At 36.4% G+C, this 17,893-nt stretch overlaps 1 protein-coding gene across 12 annotated transcripts in view; it reads left to right on the top strand.

Annotated features, from left to right (window-relative positions):
- The window catches only part of HDAC4 (histone deacetylase 4), a 50,504-nt gene that overhangs the window by 14,100 nt on the left and 18,511 nt on the right, over positions 1–17,893 (top strand). For 3 of the 12 annotated variants that reach the window (XM_089843353.1, XM_089843350.1, XM_089843352.1), the window contains exon 1: positions 1,383–1,903. The exons of 4 other annotated variants lie outside the window; for them this stretch is intronic. In XM_089843353.1, the coding sequence (XP_089699479.1) occupies positions 1,855–1,903 (49 nt within the window). In that variant the 5' untranslated portion in view covers positions 1,383–1,854. Of the gene's footprint in view, positions 1–1,381; positions 1,904–2,122; positions 2,384–10,491; positions 10,517–17,893 lie in introns of those variants that run through there. 5 more of the 12 variants (XM_089843344.1, XM_089843343.1, XM_089843351.1 and 2 more) reach the window with 4 other exon arrangements.

The raw sequence follows: 17,893 nt of genomic DNA, 5'->3' as shown, positions 1-17,893 counted from the left end.
TTTGACAAAAACCTCAGGGAAAACTCATGGAAATTTAGAATTTTTAGTAAAATTCAGGGAAATCAGGGAAATTTGCGTCAAACCGGGGCCGAGTAATTAAGCAAAATGTTCATAAACATACCCTCCATAGGATTAACATTACGCTAAACTTTGGTTATATTAGAGATACGTGGATGTTCTTTGATTATGTAATAGTCCTATTTGCCCCCTACTTCGTTAACATTTGCTCCATGGAGTACTCCATATACGGGAAAAACCTGGAAAATTCAGGGAAATATATGGGGAGAAAACCCTGGGAATCTCAGGGAAATTTGCTTTCCAAAAGTTGTATGAAACCTGATTACAATTTTTTTAAAAGATACATCGGCGTTTAAAGGGAGAATGAAATGACAAGACTACAACTAATTTTCAAACTTTCAAAAGCGTTTAAAGTAAGGGTTATCTTCCTTTAGAAAGTTCTAACAAATTAGCAAAACAGCAACACCACCCCCAAAAGGGTCTGGTCTATTGGTTGTTTTTATAAAAATACACAAAAAATAAGTACAATAAAGCTTAGCAGCTTTAGAAAAGGTGTATGCGGTCATTTCATTATCCCTTAAAATATAGATAAGAGAAATAGAGGAACGTTGATATTCCAGGAAAAATTTTATAAAAACGAAAAGTTATGCTAATTTCTTTTTTTTTATGTAATATCTCCCGCCCCCGCCAATATCGAAGAGAGAGAGAGGCCCGGATAACTGGGTTTCGATTCGTTTTTATCATCGATCGGAATTACTTCTTTAACGAGGGATTCTGGGGGTCATTCGCAAATCGCGTCACGCGAAATTATTGGAATTTTTTTTTCAAGAGAAAGCTCGCATTTTAAATGAAACGCAACGCAAACCGGGCCCAATCTTGATTTTATGACAGGGCTGATTTAATATGAAGAATCTTATTATATGACCCTTAATACTAGCGTCTCTCCCATTTTCCCTCGCGTGTGACGCTGTGAGCGAAGGAAGCACCCCCCCCCCCTTTCGTAATAGGGGTAGAGAAGCGCGCCATCTATCACGATCTTTTCGTACAAAGCGTTCCGGACTTCGGCGGGCAGTCCCTTCAGGTTCGGCTTCGACCCTGGAGTAGAGGTGTTTCCATTTTCTAAATTTAGCGCCAAGGTCAGCCTGTCGTCATCCGGCTGTCGCGGGGAGAAATAGGGTCACGTGATTCTCTTCGCTTTTGTTTTTGCCTTTGCTCTTTCTCTCGCTCTCTCTATAATTTCTTCCTCCTCCCTCTTTCTCTCTCTCTCTCACTCTTCGCCGCTTGCTTCCTATCATCCAAAAATCTCTCCTCGTTGGGGAAGTTCGAAAATCTCCCTCAAGCGGCGGCAACTAAACTGGAAAAGGTGTTTTGATTCTGACTCCATCCGCTGCGAGGCGCTCCGTAGAATTTCGCGCGCGAAACATCAGTGGAAACGGCACACTTCCAGCTTTCCGGCAGTAATCGCGCGGATAGAGATCAAAACGCGCGTTTCGCGTAAACTCTACACACTCCTTTACCATTCTTGCTCTAAGATCCACGCAATATAATACGCTGAAGTCAATGTTTTAATAAATAATTCGCGCCTTTTATTTCCCGCCAAATATTTAATTTTTTTTAAAAAAAAAAATAATTGTGAACGTAATCCCGGCACGGGGAAAAAACGAGCGACATGTTTTTTGACGCGTCATTTATACGACGGATGTGAGCGGAACAAACTTAAACTAATTATTCCATTAACCTTTAACCTGACCAATTCGTATTCGTATATATATATTATCATACATTCGAGTGTTTCTTTGTAAATATAAATATAAACAACTCTACATTATTATCAAGATGACAACGGGAGTGCACGTCAATTACGGACAAGTTACTAAAGGCTCAGGTAAATTTAAAAACAAATCAAGTATATTTTAATATTCTTGTTTACAATATTCGTAATTATACCTTTGATAAATTCAACATTCTCTCTCTCTCTCTCACTCTCCCCCGTTTCCGTTCCGCCCATCCGCCTACGCTTCGTAGAATAGTGTACACGCTCTATTTTCGAACAGAACCTCTTTTTAAGTTATTGCGAACTTTTTTTAAGTGGGCGTTTAGATTACATACATACATACATCGTCCGTGATCGGATCGAGAGAAACTTTCTCTTGAAATTGAGCTGCAAGCAAAACCCCTAAGCCTTGTCTATAGTATCATTCGTATATATTGTTTATGATTTCATAATATAATATTGATGATTTATCACTAAACCCCCCTTACCCCCGGCCTCACTCGATTAATGCCATTTATAACCAAACCGAATCAGTCAGAATCAGATTTGCCCGTACTGTGTATCGCGTAAGATAACAAGGCTGCAATTGAGGTTGGTGCTTTATACTTTATACTTTTACTTGTTCCGCTTTGAGCAAGCACTATTTCTAAATCGTTTATATATAGGCTTATTAATATCTATAGCGTGTTATATAGAACGTACGTATGATATTATTTACTATACAATAAATACAAACACGATGAATTATTTTATCAGCGCTATGGCTGTAATAGCAAACGCGCTAAAAGATCTATTTATACTCGATTTATACTGTATAAAAGGCTTCTTTTCCCTGCATCATCTCAACCGTGTTAAATTTTTCACGTGACATTCACGTCATTAATTCAATTGTAACAAAATCACGCGGATTTTAAAAATTAAGGAACATTTTAGGCTTAACTTAATTTTCAATTTATATCCAAGAGTTTTTACTGGTTGAGATTATAAATATTTTACATCGTTTTATTTGTAAATTTTTTTTTAGTTTTAAATTGCAGTATATCTATCATCCTTATATGGAAAAATTGTGAAAGGGGCAGGGGTCATAGTTCAAAATTGTTTCCAAAAATATATACACTTAAAATCGTATCTTATGATTTTAAATTCATTCCTCGTGATGGACATTAGACATTTTGAGTTTAGGAGTTCAAGTATTATTTTTTTTAATAATATTTTATCTGCGCGAGCTTTGACCCCACGGGTGGTGGTGTACCCCAGTGAATTATGATTATTGTGCCCCTTTGTATATCAGGGTACTTTTTAGACTGACTACCAAATGAACACCATTATCTGACATGTATCTTTTAAGTTTGGTAGTATGTTAAATAAATGTCAACTGACTAAATTTCTGTAGAGCAAGAAGACCCTACGAATATAGCTAAATATTTAGTGTTTTATAGTACCACGTGACTAAAGGGTGGATGTATAGCTAAGTATTTAGTATTTTGAAATACCACGTGACTAAAGGGTGAATATATAGCTAAATGTTTAGTATTTTGAAATACCACATGACTAAATGGTGGAGATAACTAGATATTTATTATTTTATAATACCACGTGACTAAAGGGGCGTGTATATAGCTAAATATTTAGTATTTTGAAATATCAGACTTAAGGATTGTAGTAGAGTTTGAAAGTTTTTTTTTTCTACGACTAGGGTGGTGGCTTGTAATTCCGAACGCTTCTAATTCCGAACAGTTTTTTTAAATTGATTTTTCTTTTACTTGCGAGGCTTTAGACCGTGAAAAATAGGCTTAAATTATGCCTTGATTCATTGTCTATCCGAAAAACATCATTTCAAATCCATATCTAAAAGTCAGGGAACGATGTGACACGAAATAAAAATGTACCTAATTTGCGAATTTAATTTAATGTCAATTAAAGGGAATGCCGACCCTGATGCCTCCGAAAATAAGGTTTCATTTTCTTCAGATAAATCAGAGGCAAATAAACTCAATTTCAGCCAAAACGTCAAGTTTTCCCCCACAAAATAAGCATTCGTAACGAAATTTTGGCTCAAAATTAAATTAATAAAAGAATATTTATAAAAACCTTTGCGAGCAGCTAATTCCGACCACTCGAAACAACACTCCATTAATCATAAATTATCGACAGTAAAATTAAATTTAACGCTATTAAACGACATGGTTTAACAGATTAGTTATCCTCGATAATACGGCGATACGTTTTCCCGGGCTTTTCAAGCAGACAACTTTAGTTTAACCCGGCTAGCGTAAAGTCCCTGTTTCCTTCCCTCCCCGCCGCGGCGCCGTCACTCGTACTCGTACACTATTCCGCGATAAAAAAAAATAACGGTTCAATCTCGCGCCAAGTTTGAAAATTTGCGTTCGCGCGTTTCAAACTTTTGCATAAACGGGTCGCTAAAGGTTTATACCTACTTGAATATGGAATATGACGATCAAGGTAATGTAAATCGCTGTTGCATTTATTAATAATCTTTTTTATCCTATTAACCTACGAGAGATTTAAAACTTGAAAGCGAAATTTATTATAGAATTAACGTCCCAAAACTTAAGCCTTGGTTAGGGAATTTTATCCCGATTCACCTAATGAAAAAAATATTTCAGTTTTAGATAGCATACAAATGAGATAGGCGCTGAAGTTTATTTCACCATAGTTATACCACATTACAGGTGGTGGTGTTAAAAAACCACGTAAAATATCCGGCTTAATTATGAATGGGGAAAAATCTATTTTGTGCCATAAAAATAATTAAAATACAACCAGAAACAAGGGAAAAATATATGACGCGACAACTAAAGATTATTTATTATAAATGATAAAACTAATAGTTATGTTACCGGTTACTGTCCAGTTACAGCTTACAATATTTTTCCAGTATTACTCGAACTTAAAGCATAGCGTTGGTTCCAGTGGACAACTTGACTTTCCTTACGAACTCCAGTTTTGGCTTGGGAAAGCTAGAGGCATTTGTGGGCGGAATTTGTACGTGCATGTATAAATCCCGCCCACTAGCCTTTGCCAAGCCAAACCCGGAGTTTAGAAGGAAAGTCCCCTTGTAAGGGATCCACTGGAGCCGCGCTAGTGTTAGGTTCGTGCACTCAGGAAATAAATTGATTTCATGAAACATTTTATCAGTTAAACTAGCAGACTATTTTACATTGGAATCGGGGCTAGGGGTCGGGAAGTGCCCCAAAACTAAAATAAGAGCTACACAGAAGTACTTTGCCTTCAAAAAACCCTAAAATAACTCGTGTTTTTAAAAAATCCGGTTTAATCCAATAAAAACCACTGGTCTGGATTTTATTCAAATTATCCGGATTTTTGCCAACCCTGTAAGCAGGTTCGGTAATTAGAAGCGGGGGTTCGGAAATTAGAAGCGGGGGGTCGGAAATTAGAAGCGGGGGTTCGGAAATTAGAAGCGGGGGGTCGGCAATTAGAAGCGGGGGGTCAGAAATTGGAAGCGGGGGGTCGGAATTGAAACCCCCTACGTCGGAATTACAAGACATCAGTTCGGAATTGGACGCCACTACTAGAAATGGGGAAATAGATATTTCTCCACAAGTTACCGGTAATTTTGGCTCAAAATAGGCTCAAAAGTAGCGCAAATGTTCAAGCTATTTGGTACAATATCAAATATTTCTCATAACATTATACGTGTGTCATGTTTCAATCGATTTTAAAAAAGTGTTCGGAATTACAAGCTACCACCCTACGTATACAAAAGAAAAATCGGAAATTAAAGTTAGACGCGTTTGCTCTACTTCCGATGCGATATGTTTTATAGGGAAAATGTGATGACGAGAAGAGTAATAAGGCCAACATAAAATATGTTTCAGTGTACCAGTATAGGGTTAGACTTTTATTTTGTAGACTGCCTTATAAACGTGTAACGTTTATTTTGAGTTTTATTATCAGCGTGATCGACATCTGCGGGCCTATGTTTTCAGGTAGACCAAAATGGCGAATTTTATTTAACAGATGGGTCGTAAATTACTTTTCACTTAAAATTTATCGAGTAGCGTACGATTCCCATTTGTCTCCAGACCTAGAGATGTGAAATTGCAGTCATTTTTTTAATAACGGTCCGATAAATTAGCGTTTCAATTCAAATGTTGGTAATTTACCTGCCCGAATTAACGAATTATGTTGAGCTAAAACTGGATTTCAATGCAAAATAAATGCTAATATTTGTAGTCTCTAGCAGTTTAGTACGCTCAATTTGGTTTTGTTTACAACGTTAACCCCATAATTAAACATAATTTTATTAAATAATAAATTTTAAAGTAGTAAACAACTTTGCAACTACGGGTAGTATTTTATTTATTACTTAATAATTAAATTGGATTAATTGTTTTCCGACCACGTTTATTATTTATCATCATCATTATTATTATTTCACAGTTTTAATAGAAGATAAATAAACAAACATTCCGCGCAAATTTAAATTCTTTCCAACAACTTTTAAACCTGGTCTGCATGCACCTTTATTTATTTTAAATTTTTGCAGTAAACGTAACTTATTGGATAACGTTATTAAATTTACTTTTTACTTGTTTTTAAATAAAATGGTTAATTTTCCTTTAATTAGGAAGTAATCGTGTTTCGCGATCGACCTTGTAGCGTCGTGAGTCGATTAGGGAGGGACCCTTTCTCATCTAGGGATGTGAAAGAAACTTAGAACCAAGGGAGGGGGAAAAAATTGAGAAAAAAGTACGGAATTTTAACATGTCTAGCTCAATCCCCACGTGATATTCACGTGTTAAATTCGAAAATTTTTATTCAAAATTCATATCTCTTCCATGCATAGTGTGAATTTTTTTTTATGAGACTAGACTTTCCTATGACGTATAAAGACGCTTATTATAAATTTGAAGGTTATTCAGTTACGTCACTAATTACGTAAAAGGTATTACCTTGGCATTGACTTTCATTAAAATATAAATATGCAAAGTTGCTGAACCTTTTTCGTATTCATTAAATATAAAAACAATTTTAATATTCATAAAAATGAATAAAAAACACTTTTGATATATTCAAATAAAAAAAAATGTGTATAAAAACATGTAAACGTATATGTTTTGACGCGTATTCGTGTTTCTCCTGTTAACAGAGAACGATTAGTAACAATTTACATTCAGGCTTTCCTATATGCTTCCCCTTTATTACCGCGTTCTTGGCGAACGAACTGAAATTATAAACCAGTCGTTTTTAATTTTTTTGCCAATGGGCTTTTCGTAAAGCCGATTAAATCCGCACAACCCTGGCTTTTCTTTCTCTTTCTCTCCTATAGTGGCTTTGGTTTTATGTTTTTGAAAATGGAATCTCTTCTATAATGATTCTGATTCCCGCCTCCCTCTACTTTTCCCCTATAAACCCGTTTGCTAATCGTTTTCCTTACCCAGAATGCCTTTCTCTAATCTGGCTGACTCTCCCTAAAACTCTTCTTTTTATATTAAGACCAAGCCGAAATCCGGATCCAAGGTATCAACGTACTCTCTTCTTTCTTGTTTACTCAAAACTGGGAGAGAATTTAAATTTTCTCTCTCTTACTCTCTCTCTCTCTCTCTCTCTCTCGCGTCTCTCCCTAGACTCGCTTAACTAACTATTAAGTAATGATAGTGTAGAAGTTCACGTAAACTATCAAAACCGCAAAGAAATTTCGATATTATGCAAGTTTCCCGGCCGTTTTTGCCCGTGTAACGGTAACTTTTAAAATAGTTAATATTCGTATAATATTTAAAGGGGTATGCCGAGCTAGATTTTTTTCTATTTTAATCGAAAAAGCGTATAAAATGATGAATAATTCAATTGGAACTATGTTTCTATCTACAATTTTAAAGAAGATAGGAGCGATTAAGTTTTCGAAATGCATGACACTACGCGTTAGGCTTAAGCGTGAAGTACCCCTATTGGACGCCTAGTACCACCTGATGGATTCGTCCAATAGGGGTACTCCCAGTGAGTGCTTGGCGGGAAAGCCTAACGCGTAGTGCCATCTATTACAGAAACGTAATTGACTGGTATCTTGTTTAATATTGTAGGTAAAAACATGGTTCCAATTGATATTAATTATTTTATACGCGTCTTTCGATTTAAAAATAAACAAATTCTAGCCCGGAGTATCTGTGAGATCTCTGCGTAGGTTAAACGCGCCTTTTGTACTCGTCGATCGAGTAAAATACGTCATATTTGCGTATTTGAGAGATATCTTTTGCCCCGCCCTTCTTCTTCCTGACAGATTAAGTTTCAACTGGGATACACTCACCCAAACCGCAGCAAAATATATCAATATTGTATTTATAAGTTCACGATTTATCAATTAAATGTTATTCCCCCCCTCTATATTTTCGTCTTATCTATTTTGAAACTATCCCTGCTGTAATTTTACAAGTCAATAATTTCTCAATTTCTCATAGGCTAATCTGGAAACACACCACTTTGTCTGTACCCACCTCACCCACTCATCCCCTTGGCTTAAATTTAGCTCAGTTTTCTTTTTCATGTACTTATTATAACAGGTCGGATACAAATTTGATATCTCCTATATAGTTTTTATCATATGGTCGAAGTTCAAAACGTTTTTTTATTGGCAAGCAACAAGATTATGAAGTTAAAAAATACTTCTATGTTGTTTCTGCTAGTAAAATTATAGGACGCGTTTATGAAACACTGTAAACTAATTATATAAAACCGTCTTGGTTTGGACCAAGGCCGAAAAAACAAACGATATGTGTGAGGTTTATCAATTGACTGAAGTATCAGATATTGAAATTTTTTCTAGTTATTTTTATACACTCAATCCTTAATCAATATTTAATTCAATCAACTGATTTTACTGTTAATCGACCTAGTCCCTCTAAATTAATTGAAAAAATTACATATCTACGCTTTTTCAAGAACAATTACATTTTCCGAAAACATTTTATCGTGAAATTAATTTATCATGTTGAGGATACAGTATTGAATATTTGAAATGTTCTACTGGATGTCTTAAAAAAGCAAGCGAACTTTGGCATAACTCGAATGGAAAATGTAAATATTTGATCGTGGATGCCAAACAAGGGTGTTGCGCGAATTTATACTTTTAATTTCGTATATCGAAATGCTACATTTCTATTGTCGCCTCTTTGATGGTAAAGTTGCACTGGAACTTTTTTTTTCCGTACTTAAGAATTTCTTGGTCATAACTCAGTCTATGGTAATATTGGCTGAGTGTGTTGCGACGGCTCTGATGACCCATACACTGAAACCACTGGTGATTATAAAATGCCATATATTTTGAAAATAGAGGAAGGGAGGGGGTGTCGGAGTTAAATGTGACCTTCTTGGCATAACTAGTAATGAATGATGTGTTTAACCATATTATTTCCGCGGGAAATGAATATAACAAGTCTGAGAAGTATTTCTGTTTATGTGATCTTTACCCTTTACCACACAGGATAAACTTTGTTGCTTTGTCTTAAGTAGACGACATTCACTCTAAACGACAGTCTTATCAACAACTTAAAACAGATTTAAACTTCTTTTGGTGCAAACTTGAAAATTTGTCAAGCCAGCAACAATTAAAACTATGTCGGTCAAGATGCTCACAAGTTAGTGAGCATCGACACGAAATCCCTTCAAAATAATTAATTTCATGATAAAATGTTTTCGGAAAATGTAATTGTTCTTGAAAAAGCGTAGATATGTAATTTTTTCAATTAATTTAGAGGGACTAGGTCGATTAACAGTAAAATCAGTTGATTGAATTAAATATTGATTAAGGATTGAGTGTATAAAAATAACTAGAAAAAATTTCAATATCTGATACTTCAGTCAATTGATAAACCTCACACATATCGTTTGTTTTTTCGGCCTTGGTCCAAACCAAGACGGTTTTATATAATATCTGTCGCTTCAGTCTTAATGTAATTAAATTTTGAGTAATTATGTTTTCTTTACCGCTTATTATTATGTCCAATTACGATGGTCAAAACATGCATCTAGCAGGGCCCAAACGTTGCACCTTCCGCGTGTTAGGCGGACGAGATAACCACTACACTACACATACCTGGTAATACTGAGATTCCTAAGAGATCTAGCTTATTATTATGTCCAATCACGATGGTCAAAACATGTATCTACCAGGGCTCGAACCCGGGACCTTCCGCATGTAAAGCGGACGTGATAACCAGTACACAATGAATACTTGGTTATTCTGAGTTTTCGAAGAGATCTAGCTTATTATTGTGTCCAATAACGATAGTCAAGTCATGTATCTACCAGGGCTCGAACCTGGGACCTTCCGAGTGTAAAGCGGACGTGATAACCACTGGATACTTGGTTATTTTGAGTTTTCGAAGAGCTCTAGCATTATTATTATGTCCAATCACGATGGTCGAAACAAGTACTTCTGTAATTAACTAAAATTAACATACTTAGACTTAATTGTTTCTGATTAGACTAGCCGATCGCACACCCTGAATACTTAATTGTTAAATTAAGAGTATTCCGAAAAGTAACTTCGCTCTAGTTTTTCAGTTAGAGGTGGTTAAATATCACGAAAAACCCCATGTTAATCTCCATAGGAAAATTGGTAAAAGCATGTGAATTTTGCTTTAACGTTACAAAAGAGTATCAAGTCATATCTACAAGGGCCTACCGGCCCTGTAGAATATCCCCGCGAGAGACTGTGAAATGAAATTAGAGATACGATTAAAGGTTTGTTAATTGAAGTTCATTTATAGGGGGGGGGGTTGTATTTTGATGGTGTTTTTCCGCGATAAAGTTTTTGGATAAGAAAATAATATACTTCAAAATTTAATATTAGCAAAAACAAATGCACCTTGCGTAATGAACTTCTGGTGTTGTTTTTGTTTAAACGGATGATCTTCCATCCATTTTGAAACTTATGTATTGCACGTAGGTCTCAATTGATCGTTTCTTTAATTCGCCATAGGTTTTATAAAACCAAGTAGGTTATGAAGGTCAGTCTAAATTTCTGGGCACTGTTTTAAACTGAATGAGCTAGGATTTTTGAAATTTTAAAGCGCTGTTTGATGATGTGAAGAGCCGTTTTAAAACATAGTAAAGCCGCCATAAGTTCATAAGATATGTTCACCGCATAAGTTTGAAGCCGCTTACAAACTGGAGTTTGTCATGAAGTGACGTAGGTAAAACGTCATATATTCTCGTAAAGCGACGCCTGGTGAGGCGCTGTTAAAGGCTTAGTATAGACTAAACAGTACCTAGATGGAAGTCCTGCAAAATTAACACCGAGTGTAGTCAATTCTGGGGTCGTTCTAAGAACAAGCTCTCAGTAAGTCTCTACTAGAAGTACGAAGTACAGGTAGTGTCATACTTGATAAATGTATAAATTGAACTGTTGTTCTAGAAAAACTTTTAAAATTTCGGCTGCTTATGAGATTATTATCTCTACCAGATCTTTAGCCTATGAAATAAGAAATTGATGAATTACCATGTAGAAATACCTATATTTACTTGGTGCACTTACGTCTTCCCAAGCGAGACGTAACCGAAAAAAAGAGGGGCACGAGTAATACTAACCTATTGCTAAGCCTAAATTTAGGAGGGCAATGGAATTTATATATATATAAAAATGGCGACTACATATATATAAAATAGAGAGAGAAAGCGTTACGGCAATATTTGATATACGAATTCCGGTGTCGCTTCGGCATCAAGGTCTAGTGATTTTATTGAGATTTTGTCCTTGAGGTTAGCCCTACGCCACTTTTTTTATCCTCCCCAAAATATGAAGATTTTTCCTCGTGTAGAAGGAGTTGGTACTTGTTTTTGATCGAAAAATTTAAACACCGTCTAAAGCCGGACTAAAGAAGAAGTAAACACCGCTTTACCTATTTAATTGGGCTGGCGTAATGGTTGTAGTTTTAAAGAAAGAGTGAAACTCAAAACCTTTTTTTTCGTATTCAATTATCGGCAATTTCACGCCCCTTCTGTAGCAGACGCCAATAGACCATTTCGACTTATGTAACTCAGAGGGAAAGACACGGGGGGGGGGTAAAACTCCGCCTTCCATCTCGATTATTGGCGCCTGCGCTGTAGTCTCTTTGCATCATGAGAGAGTGCAGAGACGCTACCCCCTTTTTTACGTCAAAAATATCTAATTCACGGTCAGGGATAGTGACTCGAGAGTCGACAGTCAGGGAGACGTTGATATCAATTGCACCCTCTCTTTGAACCGAGTTCTCTGGCTCCAGACTGAAAACAATCAAAGAAGGGGGAGGAGGAGGGGGTAATAATATTGTCTCCGTTTTTCTTGTCGCGGTCTTTGTAAATTTAAAATTTTAATTTACTTCTAATGGAGACATACGCTAGTTTTTTCTGTACTTAATTAAAACGCTGATAATGAAGTAGGAAAAATATCAACTTTCTCTTTTTGGAAACAGTTACCTTCGTAAATTAGTTTAAAATCAAAATGATTATTATTAAATTTGAATAAATTTTCTAATAACTTCACTTAATCTTACCAGGAAAAAGGTTTTTAAATTTAAATTTTTATCTTTTATAAATATATATTAGAGATAATTTAGCGGTATATAATAAGTCACTCTACATCATTCGTAACGACGTATTTATGAGCGTGATAATGATTTATGCCGTATTTCTCTAACCTTGACTAATTAATTAAACGCGTTTTCACGCGGTTGTTGTTGGTTTAGAATGGTAAAGCTGCTGTTTACAACAGAGGTAATTTAATACCGTGTACCTCTGAATCTAATATTAGTTAGTTCTATAATCGGAAACTTATCTTTAGTAGCTAGAGAACTTCCCCTTGTCGATATGCACTTGAATTTGAGTTTTAAATATCTCCTGAATTATATATTGATTACTTTTCCTGATAAAACTTCACGTGCACCGGAATCATACGATACGATTTCAAGTTACGATTGATAGGAGACTTACGTCACGTAAAATTTATTTATAGAAAAGTTTAATGCGCTTTAGAAAATCCGAAATCGTACATATAAATATGCAAATTAAGGGTGTAGTGTATATTTGGAGTGAAATTCCTTATTTTTTTTACAAGAAAACCTTGAGTTCGAAATTGACTGTTGAATATTTTAATTGTTTGTTTTAAGAAAATTTGATTGGAACCCATTAATACTTTAATTTCCCTTTATTATTCCTTTTTAGCGTGTAGTTTGGGTTGTATTTTGATATCAGTTAGTGGACTTAATATTTTGAAATCTATATCCCTTAGGCCTAGGACTTAAGATTTTGAAAACTTGTTATTATTTTAACTTAAGCACCAGTGTTCAGCGGTTGAAACATTTTTACAGGCGCAATGATTTTGTAACTAACAATATTTATTACCTGGTGATATTTCACACCTTGACAGTTTCCCTGTCTAAGAATTAAATTATTACATATTATTATCGACTTAATATTAATGAAGGCTTATACGTCAAGATGATGAAAATGCTATAATACTAAAGGGCTTTCTACCTGCGCAATTTTTGAAAGTGTAACTACACGTATCTAGGAAGGTGGTTATAATTAATGCCCTAGCTCTGACCTCACTTGTTACGTCGTCAAACGTGCTAGTTTTAATCAAATACTCAACGATTCCCTTTCGCTGAGGACAAAGTAAGGATCACAGAGGAACTATACGCGTTCCACTTCCTAGTTACCTTTCCGGAGTTGAGGGGCAGTCCAGTCGGAACTGGTACGTGAAAATATTCGGAACATCTATAAAAAGAATCCCGCGTCTGACAGTCGCCCCCTGAGTTTGACCCCTTCTCTTTTGTTGACTTCTTTAGAGTCATTTTCAATTTTAACCACGTGCCAAAAGAGAAATCTATGCTTAGCTCTCGTACTATGCCCTGTCAAAAACACGTGTCATCTTTTCTTTTGGCTCTACCTAGTTAGCGTCTAAGATCTTTTGATATAGGAAAATGCTTTCTTTCTAAATCTATCCTTTAGTAAGTATAAAGAATTTCGAATTAATTTTAATGGTAATACGTATTAAACAGTTAGGAACAAATTGTAGTCGTAAAATCTTTGGAGAAAGACGTTGCCATAAATTAAAGGGGGGGATGTTCTTTAAACGCTTTTGAGTTAAAATTGTTCTATGAAATTTTGTAAAGTACGAGCCACAGTTTTCGAGGTATGATTCAAAAGTGTTTTAGGGATGACCCCTTAATTAATTAAATTAGGAATCATTGTCTAAATCAGTTTCTTAATTAAATTTTAAGGGGTCATCCTTAAAATACTCAAACTGTGACCGTTTACCTCAAAATGTCATAAACCATTTAAAAGCCTTTCAGAAACAACAAAGAATGTCACATGAGCTCGGTTTAATTTCGACATTTAATAGCAGTATACAATTTCGTATAAATATTAAACCACCAACGCGTTAGGTAAATTATAAAATATTTTCAAATCAATATTGATGATGTAAAGAAGTTATTCGGAAGTATAAAAACTAGGGGGGGGGGGTGAATTTAAAGGGGGGAGGGGTGGGTAACGGGGTGCTCAAAAGTATAGTAGGCGTAGCTCGACGGTGTTTCTAAATATAGAATCCCAGTTCGGATCGATAGTCTAGAGCGCAGGCTTCCCTCCAACCTCCCTTAATGTTATATAGCCGTCGTCCGACAGTATACCGACCGAAATTGCTCGGTTTGTGCGCCGCTAAGGCCAAAGGAGAAACGAACGGAGGTCGAGAGAAGGAAGGGCTATTTTTAGAAAACTGGCTTCTCTCTCTTTCTCTCTCTCTCTCTCTCTCCGAAATCTACGCCGCAGCTTTCTGCTTTCCGAGAAACGAGAGGAGTGCAGAGAGAGAGAGAGAGAACTTGGAGAGAGATACTGATAGAAATATATATATATATATCAGGGTTCATACAAACCTGGAAAACAGGGAAAACCTGGAAAAATTAGGGAAATAAATAGTTGGAAAAAACCTCAGGGAAAACTTAGGGGAATTTCGAATTTTTAGCAAAATTCAGGGAAAACTTAGGGGAATTTCGAATTTTTAGCAAAATTCAGGGAAATCAGGGAAATTTACGTCAATCAGGGGTCGAGTAATTAAGAAAAATATTCGTAAACATCCCCTCCATAGGATTAACATTACACTAAACTTTGGAGGCTCATAACTGTGGTTCTACTAGAGATACGGGTATGTCCGTTTAGTATGTTATAGTCCTATTTGCCCCGCTCCTTCCATAGCATTTGCTCCATAGGATACCCCATATACGGGAAAAACCTGGAAATCTCAGGGAAATTTGTTTTCCAAAAGTTGTATGAACCCTGTGTATGTATATGAGAGAGGAGAGAAGGGGGAAGCTGAGGAAGCAGAAACTCGGGAATTAGGGCGAACTGGACTATAGAGATTACATATACTGCATGCCTCCTCCGAATCTGCTGTTTTTTGGGTTTCTTAATTTTTTTTCTTTGTTTTTTTTTCTTTTCTTTATGCGCGTGGTGGTATGGATCTTATATACTTCTCAATCTCCTTAGGTCCGTCCGTCCTTTTGTGTCCGGGCTGGTACCGGGAATCTTCGATTTTTATTCCCCCCCCCTACCCTTTTCCCCCATCCCATTCCCATCATCCCTTTAGTCTCAAACCCTCGCCCACCCCCGCTCGCTTGTTCCTTTGGGGACTTGGTTTGGTTCGGACGAGCATTGCGATATAAACGAAAATTGAACGATTCTATTTTTAGATTATTTTTCTTCGTCATGGGAAAAATCCTTTTAACTCAAAACCTATCTCCTCCATACCTTTGGTTTTGTTTTCTCTGTTTTCGTAGCTCTTTAATTTTATTTATTTATTTATTTTTAATCAATGCAGAAGGGGTGAATAGTTCTTTGTCAATAGGGGGAGAAATAATTTTTGTTCATTTCTTTCGAATAGGTCTAATTTATGTATACAATTGGCTAAAAATGTCGAAAAATTATCGTATCTTTCATTTTTCACGATTCAGTTTGACAAAGTTTAAAAAACATGAAATCACGTACGTGCACAACATGCTTTTATCTAAATTGAGTGTTATTGTAAATACTGTGGAAATTAAAGGTTAATGTTAATGCAATACCAAGGAGCGATATCTAGTTTACTAGGGAGAAGGTATAAGATGCCTATTCTCGCACCCTGGTCCCAGTCCCCCTTTCATAATACAAGGGGGGACGTAAAAGGAGGCCGGGCTACTTCGCCTCTCCTCAGTCGGAAAATACAACGTAATTTTCGTCATTCGCGTCGAGCTGACGTGCACGAGTTTTCAAGAACCAATGAGATACTGGTTGTAATTAAGAGGCGGCGTGGATTAACTCCGGACCTACGTTTGTTTGAACTGGAGATAAAGCTATATAGAAATGTGGAGAATTTATTTATAGCTTCTCCCTAGCAATACATAAATGTGTAAAAATTAAATTAAACACGTTGGCGTATATTAATAAATTAAACACGTTGGCGTATATTAATAAACTGAAACTGTAAAATACATATATACCTGGCGAGTTATATTTATCAACCAAGCTATGTATGACCTTTAAACGTAAATTGTTTTTCGAGCTTTAATTTATAATTCGCTGGCTATTTTCTCTCAAGGTCATTTAATGTCCGAAAGCTTGCTTTTCTCTTCCTTTTTTTTTTTTTTGGTTTAAATTTCGTGGGATTGTACCGGGAATGGCACAACGAAATTATATGAGCCATTAGGGAATAGAAAGGAAAGAAAATAGCGAAGAGAAGTTATATAAAATGTTAAAGTTCGGAATTGTAATTATCGTGGAATTTGATAAGGAAAATGTATATACTCTCTCTTTCTCCGCCTTATGGTTTTTCCATTAAAGCTCACCGCCGACCGGGTATGCAATGACTAAAAGTGTGGGAGGTTCTCTTTTTTCAAAGGTTAAAAGTCGTCTAAAAGATCCAATAAGTCGCCAAAGTGGGGGAAGAGAAAAGGAAGGCACTTCGTATAGGGGCCTAGTTTAGTTTACGTAATGTTTTTAGTATATAACTGCCGTTGCTATATTCCTATTTATTCCTAAGTCCGGCAGAAAAAAAGGGGGGGGGGTTAGGGGTAGGGAAAGAGAAATTGACCTTTCGGGATAATTTGTCCATCTGACATTTTGCGCCTTCAGGGTCATAGAGTCTCTCTCGCATTTCTATCGAAGATTAGAACTTTTTTTTACTTCTTTCTTTATTATTGGGGTTTATTTTTAGAAGATGCCGTATTCTCCCACGCAGACGCAATCTTTCTCTATTGATTTTTGCTCGGCTAATTCCGAGGAAGATTACTCCCGCCTTGGGCCGGTTTAGCTAATTTTATATCGTGACAATACGTCAGAAGGCGGACGCGATCTTGTACGCGTTTTTCCTCGGAAACGGTCTAACGCCGAGGAGAAAGGAGAACTCGGGAGGAGAAATTGTAGAGAAGAGAGAAGCAAACTTTAAGGAGTGGGTGGACTCTCTCCTAAGCTATTTTTAGACGCGTTTTCTCTGGTAAAAGTCGCTTCTCTCTCTCTCTTTCTCTCTCTACGCTCGGCCTCTCGATCCATCTATTTGGTCGACGTCTACTCCTTCTTGGAATAATCCTACGCGTGGGTCTTTCCAGCGAAGCGAGCCACGACACCCACCACCTAGCGTCGTCAGGAGTTCAAAGGTCAACTTTCCCGATATAGATCGAGGCGCGACCGCCGCGCGCCAGTTCCCGCCTTTGTGTGTTCCTTTCGATTCTTTACGTCCGGATACCGTTATCATGAATTTTCTCCCCTTCTATTTTTAGCTATCCTCGTCTCTAGAGAGAGAGAGAGAGAGAGAGAGAGAGAGAGAGAGAGAGAGAGAGGAGTAACACACTCTCGTAACAAAGACGAGGATATTCTATTAATAAAATCTTGTCCCAACCCCCCAAATATTTAAATACTCCGTCCCATTTGTTGGGATACTTTTATGATCCAATAGAGGGGTACTTCCCCTGCAGTTCAGTGCTTCACGGATAAGCCTAACGCGTAATGTCCATTACTCTTACTACTTAATTGTTTGTATCTTCTTTAATATTTTAGATAGAAAAATGGTTTTAATTGATAAACTCATTATTTTCATACGCTGTTTCGATTAAA

Source organism: Phalangium opilio, unplaced genomic scaffold (genome assembly GCF_054372755.1).
Source record: "Phalangium opilio isolate 3A_F unplaced genomic scaffold, DU_Popi_V2 ptg000070l_1, whole genome shotgun sequence".
In the NCBI taxonomy this organism is placed as follows: Eukaryota; Metazoa; Arthropoda; class Arachnida; order Opiliones; family Phalangiidae; genus Phalangium; species Phalangium opilio.
Note: the sequence above shows the minus strand (reverse complement) of the source record. Positions and strands in the feature narration are given on the sequence as shown.